General features: G+C 33.6%; 1 protein-coding gene across 1 annotated transcript in view; it reads right to left on the bottom strand.

The window, feature by feature from the left end:
- nAChRa5 (nicotinic acetylcholine receptor alpha 5 subunit) overlaps positions 1 to 21,190 on the bottom strand; it is a 108,243-nt gene that overhangs the window by 18,328 nt on the left and 68,725 nt on the right. Inside the window, exons 5-6 of the mRNA XM_074181593.1 lie at positions 1,651 to 1,867; positions 837 to 971 (exon numbers count right to left, since the gene is read on the bottom strand). Of these exons, the coding sequence (XP_074037694.1) occupies positions 837 to 971; positions 1,651 to 1,867 (352 nt within the window). The remainder of the gene's footprint in view (positions 1 to 836; positions 972 to 1,650; positions 1,868 to 21,190) is intronic.

Raw genomic sequence — 21,190 nt, 5'->3', positions numbered from 1 at the left:
GATGGACCTCCTTTCCATAGCTACTCGTAGGATCCATACGGAACACGGAGTAACCAACATATCCGACCCGGAGCCCACAGAGAAGACGTTTACTAAGCGACCGCAAGTGTCTTTCCTTATCCAACTCTTGATCTTGTAAAAAACCTGGAAGGCTAAGTGGTGTAAGCAGATAGCGAACTTTTCCTGAATCGGTCAGCAAATACGCTAACTGGGATCTCCTAAGTAAGCTATTATGGTTGCCGTAGAAGATGTGCCACATATGCAATTCCAGAGCTGCACATTCTGGTCTTAATGACTGCAGGTCACTAGAGAGAATTAAAAGAGCTTCTCCTGGATGGTGGGTACGGTGAGTACCTTGAAGCCTTGGGAGTGCATCTTCCTGAAGAAGACATGATACCTAAGCCTCACTTTTGTGTTGCTCACCTACGTAACGAATGTAGTCGCATTCTGATCGCCGATCAGGTCCTCACTATGTTGAGGTCTATCAACCTTGGATTTGGTTATTTTTTATAACAAAATTCAGACCCTGGTATCCATTGTTGCCAACCTTATATTGTGAAAAGATCCTAAAGTTCTGTTAATTCAAATTTTTGGTCAAATAGTTTTGAATAAAAAATATAACGCATTAGGATTGTATGCTTCAGTTCGTATAAAAGGACGATCAAAGTTTTGGAAATACGTTTCCACGTTACTTCAATTTTCGAAATTTGTAACCAACGGACATAAAAAAGATGTAGGTTCTTCTGGTTGATGTCCAGATTCCAAACTTTTGGTATTACTTTCAAGTTGCGTATAATGTTTTCCATGCTCTTTGAGATATCGAAATTCATACTCACTAATAAGAGGTGTTTTTTCTGTAGGGGGCAATGTTTCTCGAATGGTCATGAGAAAAACAGTCATTGATAGAAGCGCGCTGATGCCAAGCGTTACTTTCTCTCCGGATTCAGACGGAACATAGAATACCAAGAGTGCTGAAAACAAAAAATAAAAATAATTAATGGAAGAACGGTATCATTTTTCTACAATAATGGGCTGCTTTAATTCTCAATTACAGAGCAACAGCGAAGGTAACAATAATACAGAAAAGGAATTGAATTGTAAATTTTGAATCATTCTGGTGATTTGTTGATGATGAAAGAAAAAAGTTACTATCCACCAAACATTATGCACATCCATAAATGAAATGCTTTGCTTATCGTTAATCGTTTTGCTCTGTAACTTGTCCTGGTAACACAGAAATACCCCATTATAACTATGAAAAACCAGTTAGTTTCAGTTATTTTGGAATCAATGTCGTTGAGGTTATTAACGAAAATACCGATTCACCAAATAATTTTATTCACCTGATGGTTTTCTAGCAGTTTTTATAAAGAAATGTATATTTATATTATCGTAGAGTGCATGTAGAGGTCTTGAGAACAACATGAATGCAGCATATCAAATTCTGTAAAATATAAGTATATACAAGTATATTATGGCCGAAGGTAGTTATTTCCAACAATCATTAGTTCAAATCGTTTTCAATTTTTATCGCATCATTATGCCACATTGTCGAAAATTTTCATTACTTCTCAAAAATTGTTACAAGGAAATTAGTTCATTTTGTTTCTATATCTTTATTTTTCATGTATTGTAAACTTATCAACTCACCAATTCCGTTAATGAGTATGCATGGCAAGATCAGATTGAAAACGTAAAAGAGCGGCCTTCTCCTCAATTTGATGGTGTAGGTTATGTCCGGATAAGGTTCCGGACAACATGAGTAAAATTCGATATTCTTCACGGACGAAAAACCAATCAAATCGAACTCCCCGTTCGCTTGGTAGTTGCTGACATCTCCTTCTTCAGTTTGCTTCACAAGTTCGACCTTGAACAATATAGAATTTTAGGAAATTTGTCGTGCATATTATTTTTTTATGATTATTGTACTACAGGATAATCTTTTTCGAGCAGTGCCTGTACAAATACGCTGTCTGTTCAAAAAATAAGGTGAATTTTAGTTGTTTCAAAAAATATGTATTCATCAATTTATATTTTGTTCCTCTTCAAAGTAGTCCCCCTTAGATATAATATACTTGTGCCAGCATTTTTTTTAATCATTCAAACAGTTCTGATATGAATTTTTTGGCATGTACTTGAACATCAAACTAAATTTGGTGAATAAGGTGGCTGATGTATGATTGCGGTGTTGTTTTCGACCAAAACACTCCGAACTTCCAGTTAATACTCCTTATTGTCCGTACGACTATGTGGCAAGAACTGTGGTGCATTTGTGCATTTTTTGGTCTTGGTACTCATGGGCTCTCCCATTGGGACGATGGGACTTTGGTTTCAATGTCAAACTATATACCCATAATGAGTCATCTGTTATGACCCTTTTAAGCAAATTTGGATCGCCGTTGACGTCATTTTGGAAGGAACTTCGTTGTCACACGCTTCATGACCAAAATTTCCGAAAAAATGCATGTCCTGAGTCAACCGATATGCCGACATCCTAAGCAATTTCTCTAATAGTAGTTCGACGATTCTTCATAACAATTTTCTTCACTTCCTCAACATTTTCATCGGTTGGTGAGGTTTCCAGGCCGAGTATCATTTACATCTTCTCGACCTTCTGTGAAAGGTTGTACCATATTTTTTTGACTCAGAGTATAATCTAGATATGCCACTGTCAACATTTCAAGTGTTTTTGAGCAGTCAATTCCATTTTTTACACAAAATTTCATACAATCATACAAGTTCTACTTATGAAAAACATTTCTAACTTTTATGTCTCTCAACAACAAACTGAATATGCTTAACAGCTGAAACTTTGAACTTATGTTTGGGACGAAAGTACCAACATAAAAGTAAAAAAATAATTAATCGAATATACGTAGACCACGAAACTAGAACATTCACCTAATTTTTTGAACAGTTGACGTATATTCTGAAATGCAGAACATTGTTATATTATCTGTGAAAGAAGAAGAAAACTGGTTCATCAACTCCAGACTTGTTCTGAACCCATGGAAAACCAAAACTTCTTTTTTCTAAACAAAAACATCTCTTTCTTCGAAGACATGAGATATCCTGGAATATTTATCGATAAGTTTAAAATGTTGTCTACTCATTGATTCTCTTTGTGAGAAACCAAGTCGAACGTTTAAGGATTTTTGCAGAAGCACAAATACTTAAATTTGCTGAAATATTTTACTTTTCGAACGTTTACACCCATGGGTGAAATTAGCGGTTTTGTCAATTTTCAAAATTCAAAAATATGCTACGAAGATCGTGACAAATTTGAGATTCCTGGATAAATGTAGATGTCATTTCTCTAATATGAAACTTCTCACTATGTCAGAGCTTTATATAAATGAATGCATGAAATTTGATTTTAGGAATCAACATTATTTTTAATCTCATCTAATATATAATAAACTCGTGTCACGGTGTTTGTCGTCCCACTCTTTTGAAACAGTTATACCGATTGTTATGAAAATTTTAGAGATTAGGTCGTAAAGTATATTTCATACCGCTAGATGATTAGGGTGTTCCTTCCCAGAATTTTTTTTTATTTTTTTTATTTGGTATCATATTTGATACCCTTTGGAAATAATTTATATTTCAGGACGTTTGCTAGGTCAGCCAGTTATAATTGTTTCTCTTTATTCATGCATGAAATTTTGTAACCATCTATCTGTATCTATATTCTTTATATCGGCAGGTGTAGGCCAAGACTCGCCGGACACAACGTGTTAGGAATCACACTTTAAAAGGTGAGACCTCGTTAATCCTTATCTCGCACAAGTTTCGACTTCAGAGTGTTGTCGCTCGTAGAGGTGTGACAGCTGGTTAACGGAAAAATTGATTTAGATTTTTGAACACACACTCTCTTATTGACGATAACATCTTCGTGTTCACGCATTCTGCATAGAGGTGTGTCTACTAGCCCCATATTATGGAGGTGTTTTCTTAGTTGACAGTGGCCAGTCAGAAATCCTACTGTTAAACGTAGATTTTTCCTGGTCATCGTCAGATATTTCTTCGGCGCCAGCTTCCAAGGGTCGCCCAGGGTGATCCATCTCATTTCTTTAAGGATTGAGCATGGGTGTAACGTTTGGCTAGTTCCGCATTTGTCGAAGTCATCAGGCCGTGGGTGCCACTGGGTCCTAAAATTCTTAGTCCAGCCGCTTCCTTGGCTAAAGAGTCGGCAATGCAATTACCTTTACTCCTATCGTGCCCTTTGATCCACCTCAGGATAATGTTATTACCTAACGAGTACTCCCTGCAACGAAAATTGATAAAACATTAATGTCAAACAACCCATAATCAGCTCATTTTGTAATCCAGAGCCTTATCATATTGATATTTTACTTAATGATACTTTTTCAAATACTGAAAGATTATATATTTGAGCATCTGTATTGGACATTTATCTAAAGTTTTTTGGCTAGCTTTTTCCACAATGTATAAAGTTAATGTTATTAGTCGTTTATGTTAAAATACATTAGTATTTTTTTCCATGTCATCAACAGTAAAAGCAACTATTTTTTAGACATATAGTACAAATTCTGAAACACCTGGTATGAAATCTGTAAACTGTATATTTCCCATCTTCAGTTCCATTCTTCTGAAAATGGAAATACTTCATTCCATAATCCAAATGGATATATAACCTGAATGGAGGCGAACGGGAGTAAGGATTCCTCTTATTTAATTTAGAATTAGAGCAGCTTTCGAAGGATGTTCAATCTCTTCATATCCGAATGGTTTTACTTGCTTTTTATAGAATAGGGGATGTTGTCAAATACCTTCTTTAAAAAGCGTATATTTTTAGATCTGTAACAATTATTGTCTTTAGGATGGATGGAGTAAAATGTGAAGAAAGCTTCGTGAACATGTATAGAAATCGTTTTAACAAAGGGTAATTATATTTTTCGGTATTCGAGAAATGAAACTATTACCTTATTCTACTATTTTTCAACGACCTGTTCTCGGATTCTAGAATGATGATCTTGACTCTTGGTCCTAATATCAAGAGAACGGCTTTCTACGATGCTAGACTCAGATGTTTGTTGTGAGGTCATTCTACAATGTTCCGCAGAGTTTGTTGCGACCATACTTCCGTTTGAGTGAATTTTACCAAAGGTCACACATCTTAGTAATAAATTGATGCTAGTATTTTGATAGTACTGTTCATTCATTACCAATGTTTGTGTGTGTGTATTCAATGTGCATGGATGTATGGAATTCAATATTCTATTCTCAGTTGGGGTGCTATTTTTCCATCAAACTTGAGAATACTGGACCTACTTCATAAGAAAATATTGAAATTAATGTTTTTCAAACCTTTTACTTACACTACTATAGAATTATTCCGTGATGATATTGATGATAACTATGACACAAGAACAAAATTTAACGAATATGTCAAAATGAACAAAACCATAAAGTATTGGGCCAGAGATGTTTCACATATATGTACAGTGTGACCCATTTTTAATGGAAACACCCCCTTAAAATTTGAGGTTGTAAACCGATTTTAATATTTTTTTTTGAAATATCAAGTACTGAAAGGTCTACCTTGGGACAAAATTTGAAATGTTTATTAAAATTTCAGGGCATACTACGATATTTTTCCTTACTCGAAAATCGGGATTTTTTATTAGCGATTTTTTTATTGAAAAAATCACTACGCCACTGGATTCAGTGTGCCTCTAAACAGATGTGACCAAAATTTCATCAAAAAATATTCATTATTAACAAAGTTATGACAACTCAAAATTTCGAAAACTCACACAGCTAACAGTTACAAAAAACACCCTATATCAACAGATATAGCCATGAGAATTTTTTTTTGGATTTCAACAATAAAGTGCCGCCAGATCAAAAAAAAATAGCGTAAATATTTTTTATGAAAATAACGGAATTACATTCAAGTTTTCACGCAAATTAACTAAAACTAAGACCTAATATTTCAATTTAAATCTTAGTTGCCATGGAAATGATATTACAGTTTGACACTTGTGGAAGATTTAAGTGTACTATTGTCAACAATATTCACCTCACAATTCTTCGAATTATTTTGAGTCATGGCTGCAAGATTGAGCGTAAGAGAGAAAATTGAAATTGTACGCCTTTCGGGAGATGACGTTAGAAGTGCTAGAGAGGTTTGTAGAGTATTTAATGAGAGACATCCAGATCGTCCTCGTATTAGCTGCGGTACGGTAAATAAAATAAATAAAATATTCAATGAAACTGGTGCAGTATCAAAAATGATGTTAAAAAGTAATCCTGTACAAAGACGAAACAGGAATGACAGGAATGATCAAATCATTTAAGGTTTTTTCGGAAATAATCCTAATGCCAGTATAAAGAATGCCACTTTAGATTTGAATATTCCACGAGAAACTATTCGGAGATGTCTCAAGGCGAAGAATATTAAACCTTTCAAGCCAAAATTTTTACACACACTTCAAGAAGGCGACGAATCAAGACGCCTGAATTATTGTTTATGGGTCCAAGGGGAATATTTAAAAAATAGAAATTTCCTAAAAAATATTTTATATACCGACGAAGCCACTTTCACTACAAATGAAGTAGTGTCATCACAGAATTGTCGCTATTAGGCAGCGGATAATCCTAACTGGGTAATAAACTGTAAAAGCCAGTATTCTCAAAAAATCAACATCTGATGTGTGATACTGAAGGAACGAATTATTGGTCCTTTCGTTTTTGAGGAAAACATTAATGCGCAGAGGTTTCTAGAATTTTCAAGCACAGAGTTTTGGGATGCTATTCATGAGCTGCCAATCAATGAACGATCAAATTTAATTGTCCAGTTAGATGGGTGTTCAGTTCATTATGCCAGAGCTGTGAGGCAATGGCTTAACGAACATTTTCCAAACCGATGGATAGGCGCTGGTAGTCCGTTTATAGAATGGCCACCCAGATCTCGAGACCTCACAGTTTTGAACTTTTTTCTCTGGGGACTTCTCACACCTCACACAAAAAGTTTACAAAAACGTTTTTCCAAATGGATTCAATCTTCATCAGTTTGGATAATTGATAATTCCAAATGAGTTTTCAACTGATGTTACATTCCAGCAAGCTGACATACCTTAAAATGGCCCACTGAATCATCTGATTTGACGCTTCTAGATTTTTTGTGGGGAGTCGTGAAATGCCGAAATACATCCACTGAACAGTGTGCAATTATCTTCTTTTTTCATTTTCACATAAAATCCCTGAAAAGGTCCTGTTGTACACTATTCCATTTAATAACTGGAATATTCTGTTTAACGATCCCTATATCCTTTCATATCGCACTAAAATAGCCTAATATTATTTTTATTCAAGTGTTTATTTGTCTCTCCAGTGAAATATCAGTTCCAGGACTTATTATGTAAATAAGTAGATTGCATGGCGACTTGATGAGCATATAGTTTCTGGGAAATAATTTCTCAAAATGAATTTTGGTCGCATTAAATATTCACTGCGGGCAGCTGGAAGTTTGATGTTCATTATCAGGAAATCTCACAGGCCTTCAAAACTTCTAGTTTGTGCGGAGTTTCAAAATCTGTTCTTCTTGAAACTTCAAGTTTGGATAAAATTTAGTTGTAAAATCTTAACGCAACTGTTGCCAAAGCAAATATTTTTGTTGTCTGTCAATTCAGTCATAGTGAATATGAAAATTACAAAATAATTAACCTTTACAGAGTGTATCTACAGTGCCTGGGTGAACAATAGTGAATTCCTATTTCACCGTGTGCCGATTTTTCCATACAGGAGGAAGAATAACCAAAATTAGGAAACCTTGTTTTTTCAAATGAAACTATAAATAATGTAAAGCTCGAATAGTTCTCTGGCATGAATAAATAAACATATAATTTATACTTTTGAAACTGATTTTTTCAACATTGTATAACAAATCGTTATCACTTTGGTTTAACTAAATCAAGTAGGCAAACTCAACATTTACCTTGATCTCATAGTGTGGACTACCTATTCTGTGTACAATGTAAAAAACCGATAAGATTGCGGAGGGAATTGTGAAAAAGATTCTGAAGAATAATAAAGAGAGAAGAAAGAAACGTCTTACATATCAAGTAAGCAAAAGGAATTGAGGTGGCAAGTATAGATACTTTAGGGATAGGAGAGGTAATCAATCAGGTAGTCATCAAAACAGTGAGCATGAATATCAACAAGGCTATGTTATGGGTCCGCATTGTATTTGATAGTAATGGAAAGCGGTTGAGAAACTTACAGTGGAGTGATTACAAGAAATATTCTTTACGAAACAATTACTTCAGTTATTGTTAATAAATTTATTATAAACAAACACATTGTTTATAAGCAATTGAAACATTTTTTTTTTGCATTATGTTGTTTGAAAAAAATCATGATTTAAAAAAAATTGGTTTCTTAAAAAAATTCTTATTTGCTAAAAAATGCGTTTGTTAATTAAAAATCGTTTTTTGCAACTAAATATTTAAATTAAGGAACCATTTTTTTCAAATCATAAATTCTATTGTTCTTTAAGGTTTTGAGAAAACTTTTTTTTAATTCTTTTTTTAATTGTTTATTTAAAAAATGTTATAAACAATTTTTTTTTAATACTTTGTTCTATAATAAAAGTAACTATGTGTTTATTTTATTTATTCTATTTTTATAAAACTTTTAATATTGTGATACCTTGATACTTGTCTTTTTCATTCGCTCCTTCGCTTTAATAATTATTATAACTTTCAATCTACTGCAGTTATGATAAATATGCTTCAAGTCTTTTTTGTTCATTATAAATTTATTAACAATTTAAGCCTTTTACTAAAGTTGTAGTCCTATTATTTATTCAATTATTGATCGTCATTTATTAAAAAAGCAAAATTTTCGAGTCTTTTCAACATAAACTCCGTGTCATGAAACAATAAATCATAAGGATTTTATTACTTGCACTTTTAGTAGTTGTAGGATCATTAACATTCACTTATTGTCATATTTGTATGGAGTTTAAGAAAATTAAATGAAGCAATCAGTCATTCTGTTAATTTAATTTTAATGAGTTTACTCATGTAATGTATTTTTTATAAAATTATAATTTTCAATTGTTAATAAAAAAATAGAAAATAACATTTTTTTTATTTTGGCAACGGTAATCTATTTTTTTGCCTATTAAGGATAACTTCACCAAAGGAAAAAAATGCCAGGGTTTTAGTTTAATAATTATAGGGATTTTTATATTAACTTTCAATTCAGAAAAAGTTATTAATTAACACATTTATGATTAACGTTAAAATTGGGATAAACATTTTTTGACTACGGATTATTGTTTATTGATGTATCCCAACATCACATGAATTTTTTCATTCCTTTATATTCACATTTAATATGTTTAAATGATTTTTTTTGTTTTTATGTCAGAGTGACGAAAGGCGCGCGGAAGCCAGACTACCCGCTTTTGGCTCTATTTTCAGGGCTCTGTAAAAATTATAAATAATCGAGAAACAGTTTCGGGAGTCGGTATTTTTTGTACGCAAATTCATTGATCTTTTCAAATATTTTTTCAAATTTCCAAAATTTTGAAAATTTTCCGAGATATTAAGAAAAAACTAAAGCCCCATTTTTTTTCACTTAATTGTTTATAACTTTCGTAATTTTTATCGGCGCGATTTCGGACCCTTCCTTAAACTTTCTAGGCAAAAATACGAATCGAATGACACCTTGGTCGTAGTTTTTGGACAGGCCTGAAAAATGTCACCAAAAAGAGCTAAATCGAGTACATGTGAACCAGACTAAACGTCTTATAGTAATCCACAATTCTTATTTCACCTTTTTTCAGGAAATCAGAACAAACTGAATCTTTAACTTGAAATGTTTTAGGCCTCAGGGAACCAGCTTGACAAATGTAAAAATAGCTTTCAAATTTCGATATGATGATATAGAAATAATAAGTAGTTAGAATTCTCAACTCTCTTGGGTATGGTAATTATGTTGATGATTGATACCGTCATGATTGATAATATCCTGAATGTGTTGATTTGGTTGTATTTCTGTTTAAAAATAGATAACACTTCATACACTAGAATATTGAAACTGTGTTTAGTCACGTGTATCTCCGTTTCCAATAAGTGGCTGCCTCCAGAGGCAAAGCTCAGCATCCACAAACATTTTGATTCGGTATATATCTTATTTACGAAGATATATGTGACGAAATAAAACTCCCAGTATATATTTTTAAAGCTCTATATCTCGCGGGCATAAACTAGAAAACGACAATTTGATGCGTGACTGGGAACAAATTGGATTCCCACTCATCCTTCCTACATAAAAATGCTAATGTCGTGAATATCCATCGATGCTTTATGAAGGGACATGAAAAAGATTTACGGAAACTGCCGATATTGAAACCAAATATAATAGAGCGTATTGTTACCGGAAAACATGAAGTGGGAGTATATGGAAATGGAGTTTTATTGAATTTCGCTTTCTCGCGCTGCTAACCGGAAGGTTTCAATATATAGTTTGAATTCGAAGGTAACGTATAGAGAGAGATAGACAAACAATTATTTTAATATTATTTCTATGCCGATATTATTTTCTCATACCAAGTTGAATGTACATTTTCCACGAAGTTATTAAAAATTCATTTTAAAATACTATAGTCCGTTCATAATTTGTCGATAGCACAAAATGAGGGCCCAAGTCATAAATCGGTCGTAAAACTCGTAAAATCATAGGCGGAGGTTCCTGAGGTGTTTATTCATTAAATATAAAGCTTCAGTTTATATTCGAAACTTGCCTTGAAAGGGTGAAGTTGTTACGAACGAAAATAATTTTTGGTTTAGTACATTTTTTAATCGCATTTAATTTACGGCTCGTTGGTGTTTCGGCGTCTACGGCAGTAATTAACGTCTCTAATATTTATTTTGCGAATTTTGTGCAGTGCGTGAGTAACTTTTTTTCATATTCCTACAAACATATACGTACCTTTCGTTCCTGCTTGTTTTGTTTGATTGCTTGCGATGGCTTCGTCATCATCATCAACATCATCAAGTTTTACACCGGTACTGTTGCGTACAGTCAGTAAGTCTGTCTATTCACCAAGAGAGAAGACTATTGTTTTGAACGTTCACGATGCTCTGGTTTCTCAGAATCCCACAAACACTGTTCAGAACATAATCAAGAGTTGTGCCAACATGACGGGCGTAGGGGAGTCAACAATATATAGGTTCCTATCAGAAAGAAAAAAAAAAGGTATAGCTAACCCAAATACAAACGAATACTTAAAGAGGGGGAGAAAACCTATTGAAATTGATGAATTTGCCAAAAATGGTATTCGAAGGAAAATTCACGAATTTTTTTACAAAAAAGAAATACCCAACTTAAACAAAATTTTACAAGAAGTTAGAGACGACCCGGATTTGCCTCATGTCGGAAGAACCAAATTGTGGCAAGTTTTAAAAGAATTAAATTTCCGGTGGGAGAAATCAGACCGAAAATCACTTTTGATTGACCGGGAAGAGATAATATGTTGAAGAAGAAAGTATCTAAGATCTATACGAAAATTTCGGGCTGAAGGAAGGCCAATTTACTATCAGGACGAAACGTGGGTAAACGCAGGTCATACTCTCACAAAAATTTAGACAGATAAAAATATATCAAGCTCCAGGCAAGCCTTTATGGAAGGTTGGTCTACTGGTATTTCCCCACACTCTGGTAAAGGCAGTAGATTAATAGTTTCTCACATTGGCAGTGAAAAAGGATTTGCTAAGCATGGTTTGTTGGAATTTGAATCCAAAAGCACAAAAGACTATCACGAGGAGATGACAGCTGATGTTTTCGAAGAGTATTTTGTGCAGATGATTGAACATATACCACCAAACTCAATTATAGCATTAGATAATGCACCTTATCATTCACGACTAGTTGAAGGACTTCCAACGACTGCGTGGAAGAAACAGGATATCATTGACTGGCTGCGGAATAAGTCCCTGCCTTACGAAGATGGAATGGTTAAAGCAGAACTTTTAAAAATTGCCCGGCAACACAAATCTAAGTTCAAGAAATACGTAGTTGACAAAATGGCGGAAAGACGAAACATCACAGTCCTTAGACTTCAACCCTACCACTGCGAATTGAATCTAATTGAACTCATTTGGGCACAAATGAAAAGCTATGTGGCTAGAAAAAATACGTCATATAAAATACAAGCTGTACGTGAATTGTTATATGAGTCTTTACAACATATTACAGAACAAAATTGGCGAGATGCAGTAAGACATGCAATAGAAGAAGAACAAAAAATGTGGGATCTTGACAATATAATTGATGCGACTGTAGAGACACAACCGCTAATTATTAACCTAATGAGGGTCAAACTTGCAGTGAGCTATCAACAAATTATGAACGGACTATAGTAGGTGCTTTGGTTACTCTTGTTGAAAACAGTATTGATGTGTTTCTAGAATGAATCGAATATTGATAATGAATAGACCAATCCAGCGACCTGTCAAATCGAATGCAATATGGCGGCGAGTGTCTTTTTGAATACATAATTCGACATGTTTCAGGGTTTTCCTTGAAAATGGCTAATAACGTAGAAAATGAATTTATCCGTTACATATGGTGCTCAGTGTAGGTATATTTATACACAAATATATAAGTAGGTAATACAATTCAAAATTGAAAACGTGTTTTTTCGGTATAAATATATCTACAAATCAGAAAATAAAAAAATTCTCTCGTAAAATATTTTTTTTATTTTATTTACAATCAATAATCAATGTCCAATTACAGATCACAATACATAAATTTATAACTAGTTTAAAATCTCAAAGAATTGATACATATAACTTCATTTGTCCAGCATTATTTTCTTGAGGTTACAATGTAGAAAATTGGATTATATATACAGTGCGAGTCTCTAACATGGAACAAATTCACTGAATCAAAGGTGTTGTTTCTTTCGGACATATGCTCGGACACGTCGATTAGTATTTTAAAGTGGCCTTATTTTATTGCAAAAAAAATCATACAGTGTGTCTCAAATATGAGATATGACGTCATCGATAATTTTTTCAAATGGCAACTCTTTTTTTTAATGACTTCTATTAAAAGGTTCAACAAGTTGCACATGCCTGCCAAATTTCAATTTTTTACTCCTTGTCATTTAAAAGATATGTAACAAACATTATCTAATTCGAAAAATTTATTCAATTCAATAGTCTTCCTTCAATAAATGCTTAAAATATTACAGGAGTGTAGGTTGATTTTCGGCGAAGTAATCAGAAATGTTCAAAACGAGTTTCAGTTACGTTTAGGGTATTGTCAGTTAGTAAATGGACAGTTTGAACACTTGTTAACGAAAGACTATTGATTTTGAATTCATTTTTTTAATTAGATAATGTTTGTTAAAAATAATTCAAAGGACAAGGAGTAAAAAAATGAAATTTGGCAGGCATGTGCAACTTGTTGAACCCTTTTATAGAAGTCGTTAAAAAAAGGGTTGTCATTTAAAAAAAAATCGATGACGTTATATCTCATATTTGAGACACACAGTATAATTTTTTTTGCATTTAAATAAGGGCACTTTTAAATACTAATCGACGTGTCCGAGCATATTTCCGAAAGAAACAACACCTTCGATTTAGTGAATTTGTTCCATGTTAGAGACTCGCACTGTATAAAGTATTATTTATATCCTTTTTGAATATCGAGATTGCGTCAAAATATAAATCTGCTGTAGCAAGATATTCACTGGCAATCCGACAAAATCGATAAATAGGACTATTATGACTTAGATTTGACTGAGGTGTTGGAGAAACATAAAGAACGTTGTATTAGTTTTTTCAAATTAGGAGATAGCTTAGATAAAAATTGAATACAGTCAACTTTTATATTGATCACCTTGTAAATGAAAATTAAACTGGCTATTCAGCATGTCCCCCTCGTAATGTTTTGAGGATTTTTCATTGTAGTTTCATTGGTTCATTTTCAAAAAATATCGCTTTCTAGGTCGGCATCACTAAGAATTCAATAATCGAAAAGCACATTTGTTAATAAGATATTCAATGGTTTACAGTATAAATGAAAAATATTAATTTATACCTACACTTTCAAACTCAAATACAGAACAAAATGTTTTTTTGAGAGTGATGATTGGCATCCTACCCAGAACAACATACTGTAATAAATACTGATTCAAAATACTACAATAAACACGATGGTAGGACGTTTTATCTGTTGAATAACAGATCAACTCGGACAACGATACAGGCATAAAGCTAGTCGACTACAAATATTAAAAAAATCAGTAAATGGGTCCATATTTTCTTAATAATGAAGTAGTACTCTTTAAATATTAAATTGAGTGCAATAAAAGAAAATTATACTCACCTCGACAGTGTCCATTTCTAATGATGCTCCTCACATAAGTACACACAACATACTAATGAAATTCCGAGTTGGAAGTCTAAATTCTGACTTGCAAGTCAGAATTCTGAGATACAAGTCAGAATTCTGAGATACAAGTCAGAATTCTGATTTGCAAGTCAGAATTCTGAGATACAAGTCAGAATTCTGAGATACAAGTCAGAATTCTGATTTGCAAGTCAGAATTCTGAGATACAAGTCAGAATTCTGATTTGCAAGTCAGAATTCTGAGATACAAGTCAGAATTCTGAGATACAAGTCAGAATTCTGAGATTCAAGTCAGAATTCTGAGATACAAGTCAGAATTCTGACTTGCAAGTCGGAATTCTGAGATACAAGTCAGGATTCTGACTTGCAAGTCAGAATTCTGAGATTCAAGTCAGAATTCCGACTTGCAACTCAGAATTCTGAGATGAAAGTCAGAATTATACAAATCGAAAAAAATATTTTTGTGTGGCCCTTCAACGCTTTCGTATTCTTGCAAATCCTACTTTATTGAAAACAATATCCTCATTGTACCATGTAAATACATCATGAAATCATTATTGTCAATTAAATTACAACTCTCTAACCTCCCGACAAGTGGTGATAATCACAATTATAATACAAGATACGGTACTCGCTTGCAGATACCACAGCATAGAACAACCCTTTTCGAAAATGCCCCTTCCTTTATAGGGGATCAACTATACAATAAGCTGCCTAAGGATATTGCCAGATCATAATACATCATTATCCTTACAGAAACTCAGTTGCGACATTCAAAATAAATGTTTAAAATTGTTTTGATATTCGAGTAGATTATTGAAAATAGAAAAATATTCACCATATGTATTGAATTTTTCAGCCTGATTTAATAATATTCAAAATTATTTCTTAATAAACCATTGTGCACTTGATTTTTTATTTTATTGGAAATTTAATGCTTGCGTAGGAGCAAATTTTTTTTATAAATAGTTCATATCTCATAAACGGTCAGAGATAGGTATAGGACATAGTTGATCAAAGTTGTTCTCATTGGTTGGCTGTTACATATAGATGTGGCAACAATGCGATGGTGAAAATATTTTCAAACGATAGATCTCAGCCATTTACATCGGTAACCAAACTTTGAAACTCTCATATTTTTTTTTATTCTCTAGATACGTCTAGTAGAACATCGTATATGGAATACCCTGTATACAGAGTGAACCTTCTGGTCAAGGAAAAGATTATATTTGATTTACCCTGATCAAGATGGCCCGATCTCTTGTATTGTCAAGAGACAATTTTCCAAGAGAAAAATCCCTCTTGCAGCAGACCGAGAATCTCTTGTCTTGGCCTAATATTATCAAGGAGACTCATAATGACCTTGAATAGTGACTACAATTTTTTTTCTTTTTGTTATTTTGATATCAAGCTACATATCACATATTGACGATTTGTATACAAATGAATGTCGAAAGGAAAGTAGAAAAAATTCAACTCCAACTATCACGTCAAGTGCTTGGATTGAAAAACTCAGCATGCTATTCTGACGCCGTTTCATTTAAGGCATCATGTGCATTTGCTTTAAAAATTCCTCAAGAATAAAATGAAGTATCAGTATCTGATACACTGACTGAAGAAATATTGTTGTTAATAATTTGTAAAGGCTTTCCTGAATTTGTCTATTTTTTCTACACAAATTACCTACCATACCGACTGTTGACGACTGTAGTCTCGAAATATTATAACGAAATTAGGTAAAATAAATATAAATTGATCCAAACGATAAGATCCCGTTTCCAGTGGAATTGAAAGTTTTAATTACGCTGCTACAAAACGGGAAAATAATTTTGGATGCTGTCTTATTAACCAACTGTAAATGATATTGAAGAGGGTTCCACTTCATTATCCGCATCTCTGAATTTTCATCTGGAGCCTAATTTCAAATGATACGCCGTTTTAGGACTGAATTTTCGTCCAAATATGGGTTTGAAGGGAATAAAATTATTCGAGAACTTTTTCGTTGAATTTAATTGGGACGAAATGGAAATTTTTATAACAACTATGAAGGCATCATATCTATGGGGCTACTTGGATTCTCAAAGATCTTTGAGTGGGATATCTTTTCGTATTTGAGTAACACTTTGATTCATCTCAATATGCAGTGTGTCTCAAATTGTTCCTTACAAATGAAAAACTTTTATATTCCACGAATAATTTTTCCTGATACTACACTTCAATGGCTTCGAAACTGATATAAAAAAATTCAAAACCGAATGAACCTGGAGTAGCTAACGTTTTGTTTGCTACTGCAGCAGACATCATCAGTAGTAGGGTGGAAACATCAGATTTAATCTAGGAATATCAAAGATGAAGGAGGCTCCAAAGGCAGTCTATTGCAAAGCTAAGCTTCAACATTATCGCCGTCCTCTATTTTTCTCAACAATTCCACTATAAGGCAACTAGTGATAACCAGAGCACAAAAACACGGTATTTGTGATCTAATACCAGCCAGAGCTGTTTCGGCCCGCCAAGGTCTCATCAGTGGTGTTTGGGTGAAACACAAAAGCTTCACTGGACTACTTTGTTTCTGGGTGCTGATTTCGATTGGTTCGGTGTCAGACAAAGAACAATAGAAAGTGACTAGGAAAGCGAAAACTGAATAATTGTAACAGTTGAATCTAAACTATACATATGAGTGTTTCGTGTTGTATTTTTGTAACATTGAATGAAATTGCTAATTGAGAAGTGTGTTATTTTCTTGAAACATTTTGAGGCGTAACTATATCTGAGATCAATTCTCAATTCTTATTGAGCTAAAGAGACTTGGTCTATTATAAATGACTTTCGAGGAAAGTGTAAAAATAACCGAGCAGAAATACCAATACCAATAGATGAACTTAACAAATATTATTGTTCAATAGCCCCCACTTTAACTAATAAATCCCCTTGAGAAATTACGCAATGTAATTTCTTACGAAAAACAAATTTTACACCCTACTAATGTTTGCGAATTACAGGCAATAATCGCTTCATTTGAAAATAAATTGACATATGGTAACGCCGAATTATCCATGAAAATCTTTGATAATCTTCCTGCTACTGCTCTAAATGCAGTACGGGTTCATTTCCCTCGTTCTTTAAAACTTCTATTGTAATCCCTCTTTACAAAGGTGGTGATCTAGAGAATCCTTCGAACTATCGTCCAATTTATCTTATTCCGTCGTTAGCAAAAATTATTGAAAAAGTGGTAAAAAAACAGAACATTTGAACTTCGGTAATATAATAAGCTTCAAACAATTTGGATTCAAGTCAAATAAAAACACTCATGATGCCATATTTTCATTTTAATATGAAGTTTATAGTAACATTAATAGACGGGAGATTACAGCAGCAGTCTTTTGCGATTTCTCTAAAGCATTTGACTGTGTTGATCACGAAATTCTGCTCAGGAAACTTTACCTCTATGGTATTGAAGGTATTACTCATAAATGGTTTGCTTCTTATCTATCAGGTAGAAGTCAAAGGATTAAATATACAACAGTATCTGATGTTTCTAACATATCTAACAAGGATCAGTACTGGGACCTACCGTATTTCTACTCTATATCAATGATTTGACTACCATTGATATTGGGGTAAATTTACTTTACTCGCCGACGACATTACACTATTATGGCGCTAAACAAATGATCTATATAGTGCCATTTGCTCTGATATTTCCAAACTTTCAGATTGGTGTAAGGCAAATTTATTAGCTTTCAATGTCTCAAAAACTAAAGTTTTATCCTTTAATTGCATTCTTGATAATATTCCTCTAGCTTCGAATTCGAATGTTATTGAGAACACGTCATGCAACAAATTTCTTGGGTTATTAATTGAAAATAAATTGAAATTTGAGGACCACATAATATCTCTTAACAAAAAACTTTCATCTGGATGTTATGATATGAAAATAACTTCTAACGAACTAGGACTAACTGCAGCTAAAACTGTCTATTATTCATTAGTAGAATCACATTTAAGATATGGGATACATTTCTGGGGGGGTAAGTAATCAAACTCGACTCGAGTCGATTTTTATTCTGCAGAAAAAGTCATTAAGATGTCTCTGTAGAGCCAGGCGGCGAGATTCTTGTAGGCCTTTGTTTTTAGTAAACAAAATTTCATCACTGTATGCTCTATTCATTTTAGAAACAGTTTGTTTAGTGCATAAACATAGAACAGAACTTCCCTCTACTGTCTCTCATTACACCACACGCCAGACCCTAAATTTGAGTCTTCCCACACCTAACACTACTTTAATTAAAAATTTTATATTGTATAATGGTCTCAAGATGTATAATCATCTTCCAAACTACCTAAAATGCGTAGTAATCTGTACTGAATTTCGAAAATCTAGAAAGGATTTTCTTAGCGAGAGGCCCTATTATAGTTTGCAAGAATTTTATGACGATATCTTTTAATCATATTTTATACACATTTCTCTCTATTATTTTTGTATTTGTATATGTATGTATGTATGTATGTGTATACAGTGCTAGTCAAAAGTCCCCTCCCCCCCTCGTATCTTTTGAACGGGTATACTTATAATAATGAAATTTGGAGTGTGGAAATAAACGGATGTAGGCTTCTTAACTGGTCATAACAGGTGACGCAATAGTCATAAATGACGTCACAAGGCCACTGTGACCAAAAATTTTAAATGGGACCCTATGGCAAGTGACAGCTCGTTTGAAAGGTATTGAAAATACCTATTCAGTCATACCAATTTTGTTTGGGTTTCGGCTGATTTTGATTGATAAATTGAAGAAATAGGAAAATTATTGTTTCGCATTTAATTAATAAAGATTTAAGAACCAGTTCTTATAATAAGTGTTCAAAATGTGCTCCATCTACTTCCTGGCAGTAATGCATCCTATTGCTAAACTCTTGTCGCACTCGTCCCAGTGTGTCAGCGGAAATTGCCCTACATTCTTCAACAATTCGTTGTTTCAGAATGGCAATACTGTCAGGTGCTGTAGCGTAAACCTTAGATTTCAAGTACCCCCATAGAAAAAAATCTAATGGTGTAAGGTCCGGTGACCGAGCTGGCCATTCGATCGAACCTCGTCGTCCAATCCATCTACCACGATATTCTTCATCTAGGTAACGTCTTACTGCACCGTAATAGTGTGCAGGAGCACCATCTTGTTGAAACGTTATTTCCAAGATGTCGAATTCATCTGGATTATCTTCTAGAATTTCAAGAATTAACGCCTCAATATCAGTTTGTGACATCTCCAGATACAATTCACCGGTTAAGTTAGCATTGAGAAAAAGAGGCCCAACTATGTGGTTTCCCAAAATACCTGCCCAAACATTTACTTTTTCTGGAAATTGAGTATGTTTTTCACGAAAAATGTGAGGATTTGTGTCACTCCAATACCTCACATTTTGAGTGTTAACATTTCCATTGAGAAAGAAAGTACTTTCGTCACTAAAACAAATTGTCTGTATGTAGCCTGGTTGTTGGTTCATTTTATCGGACATAGTTTCACAGAATTCTAGTCTTCGGTCGGGGTCATCATCTGAAAGTTGGTGCACCATTTTTAATTTGTATGGATGAAATTTGTTTTTAGCCAACACCCTATGTACTGTCCTTTGACTGACTTCACAGATAGACGCAACTTGGGCTGTGGAAGAAGTAGGGTTCACTACCATTTCTCCAAGTATGTCAATTTTTTTGTCATCACTAATTGTTGGTCGACCAGATCGTTTGGCATCTTGAACACTACCTGATGCTTCAAACTTCCGAAGAAGCTCCCTCAAATAAACCCTCGATATAGGGCGATCGGGGTACCTCTCATTAAACAGTCGTTCCGCTGCATGGAAATTGTTTCTACATTCACCAATTATTAAGATAGCTGCTACTTTGTCGGCTACAGTACGTACCATTTTGCCTATGTAAACACTTAAACGTCTCGTTAAACAATAGCTTAGGTAAATTTTCAAGGTATAAACACTTTTGACAAGTAGATAATTCAAACACGTCAACCTTTTTGACAATGAACCAGAGGCGTACTTTAAAATCTTTATTAATTAAATGCGAAACAATAATTTTCCTATTTCTTCAATTTATCAATCAAAATCAGCCGAAACCCAAACAAAATTGGTATGACTGAATAGGTATTTTCAATACCTTTCAAACGAGCTGTCACTTGCCATAGGGTCCCATTTGAAATTTTTGGTCACAGTGGCCTTGTGACGTCATTTATGACTATTGCGTCACCTGTTATGACCAGTTAAGAAGCCTACATCCGTTTATTTCCACCCTCCAAATTTCATTATTATAAGTATACCCGTTCCAAAGATACGAGGGGGGGAGGGGACTTTTGACTAGCACTGTATATATGTATATATAAATATATGTTTATATTTCAGTTATATTGTATATAATCCAATGTTTTTCAGAAAATGCGACTTTCAAAATTTTTATTTTTATATTTATGGTAGGACTCTAGATATTTTTATCAATCTACTAGTTTATATTCTGATTTCATGCACTTGCCTATGTTTTTTCTTTCTCAAAATGTTCACCAAAGCTTTGTCAATAAGAACTTTTCTTTGGACAATAAAGCATATTTATTATCATTATTCATTTCGTGGGTTTGCAACTCAATGTGACGCTCATATGCCAGGACAATAATTTTTTTATACAAATTTTATTTTAATCGGAATACAAAACAATGCTTTCAATTTACCAATAAATGAAAACATTTTTACTATTATGTTTAACGATTTCTCAATAGTATTTGTATTCAACTCTTCC

Source organism: Leptinotarsa decemlineata, unplaced genomic scaffold (genome assembly GCF_025532065.1).
Source record: "Leptinotarsa decemlineata unplaced genomic scaffold, Ldec_3_MD MMD2_tig00026314_RagTag_RagTag, whole genome shotgun sequence".
In the NCBI taxonomy this organism is placed as follows: domain Eukaryota; kingdom Metazoa; phylum Arthropoda; class Insecta; order Coleoptera; family Chrysomelidae; genus Leptinotarsa; species Leptinotarsa decemlineata.
This window is presented reverse-complemented; position numbering and strand designations above follow the sequence as displayed.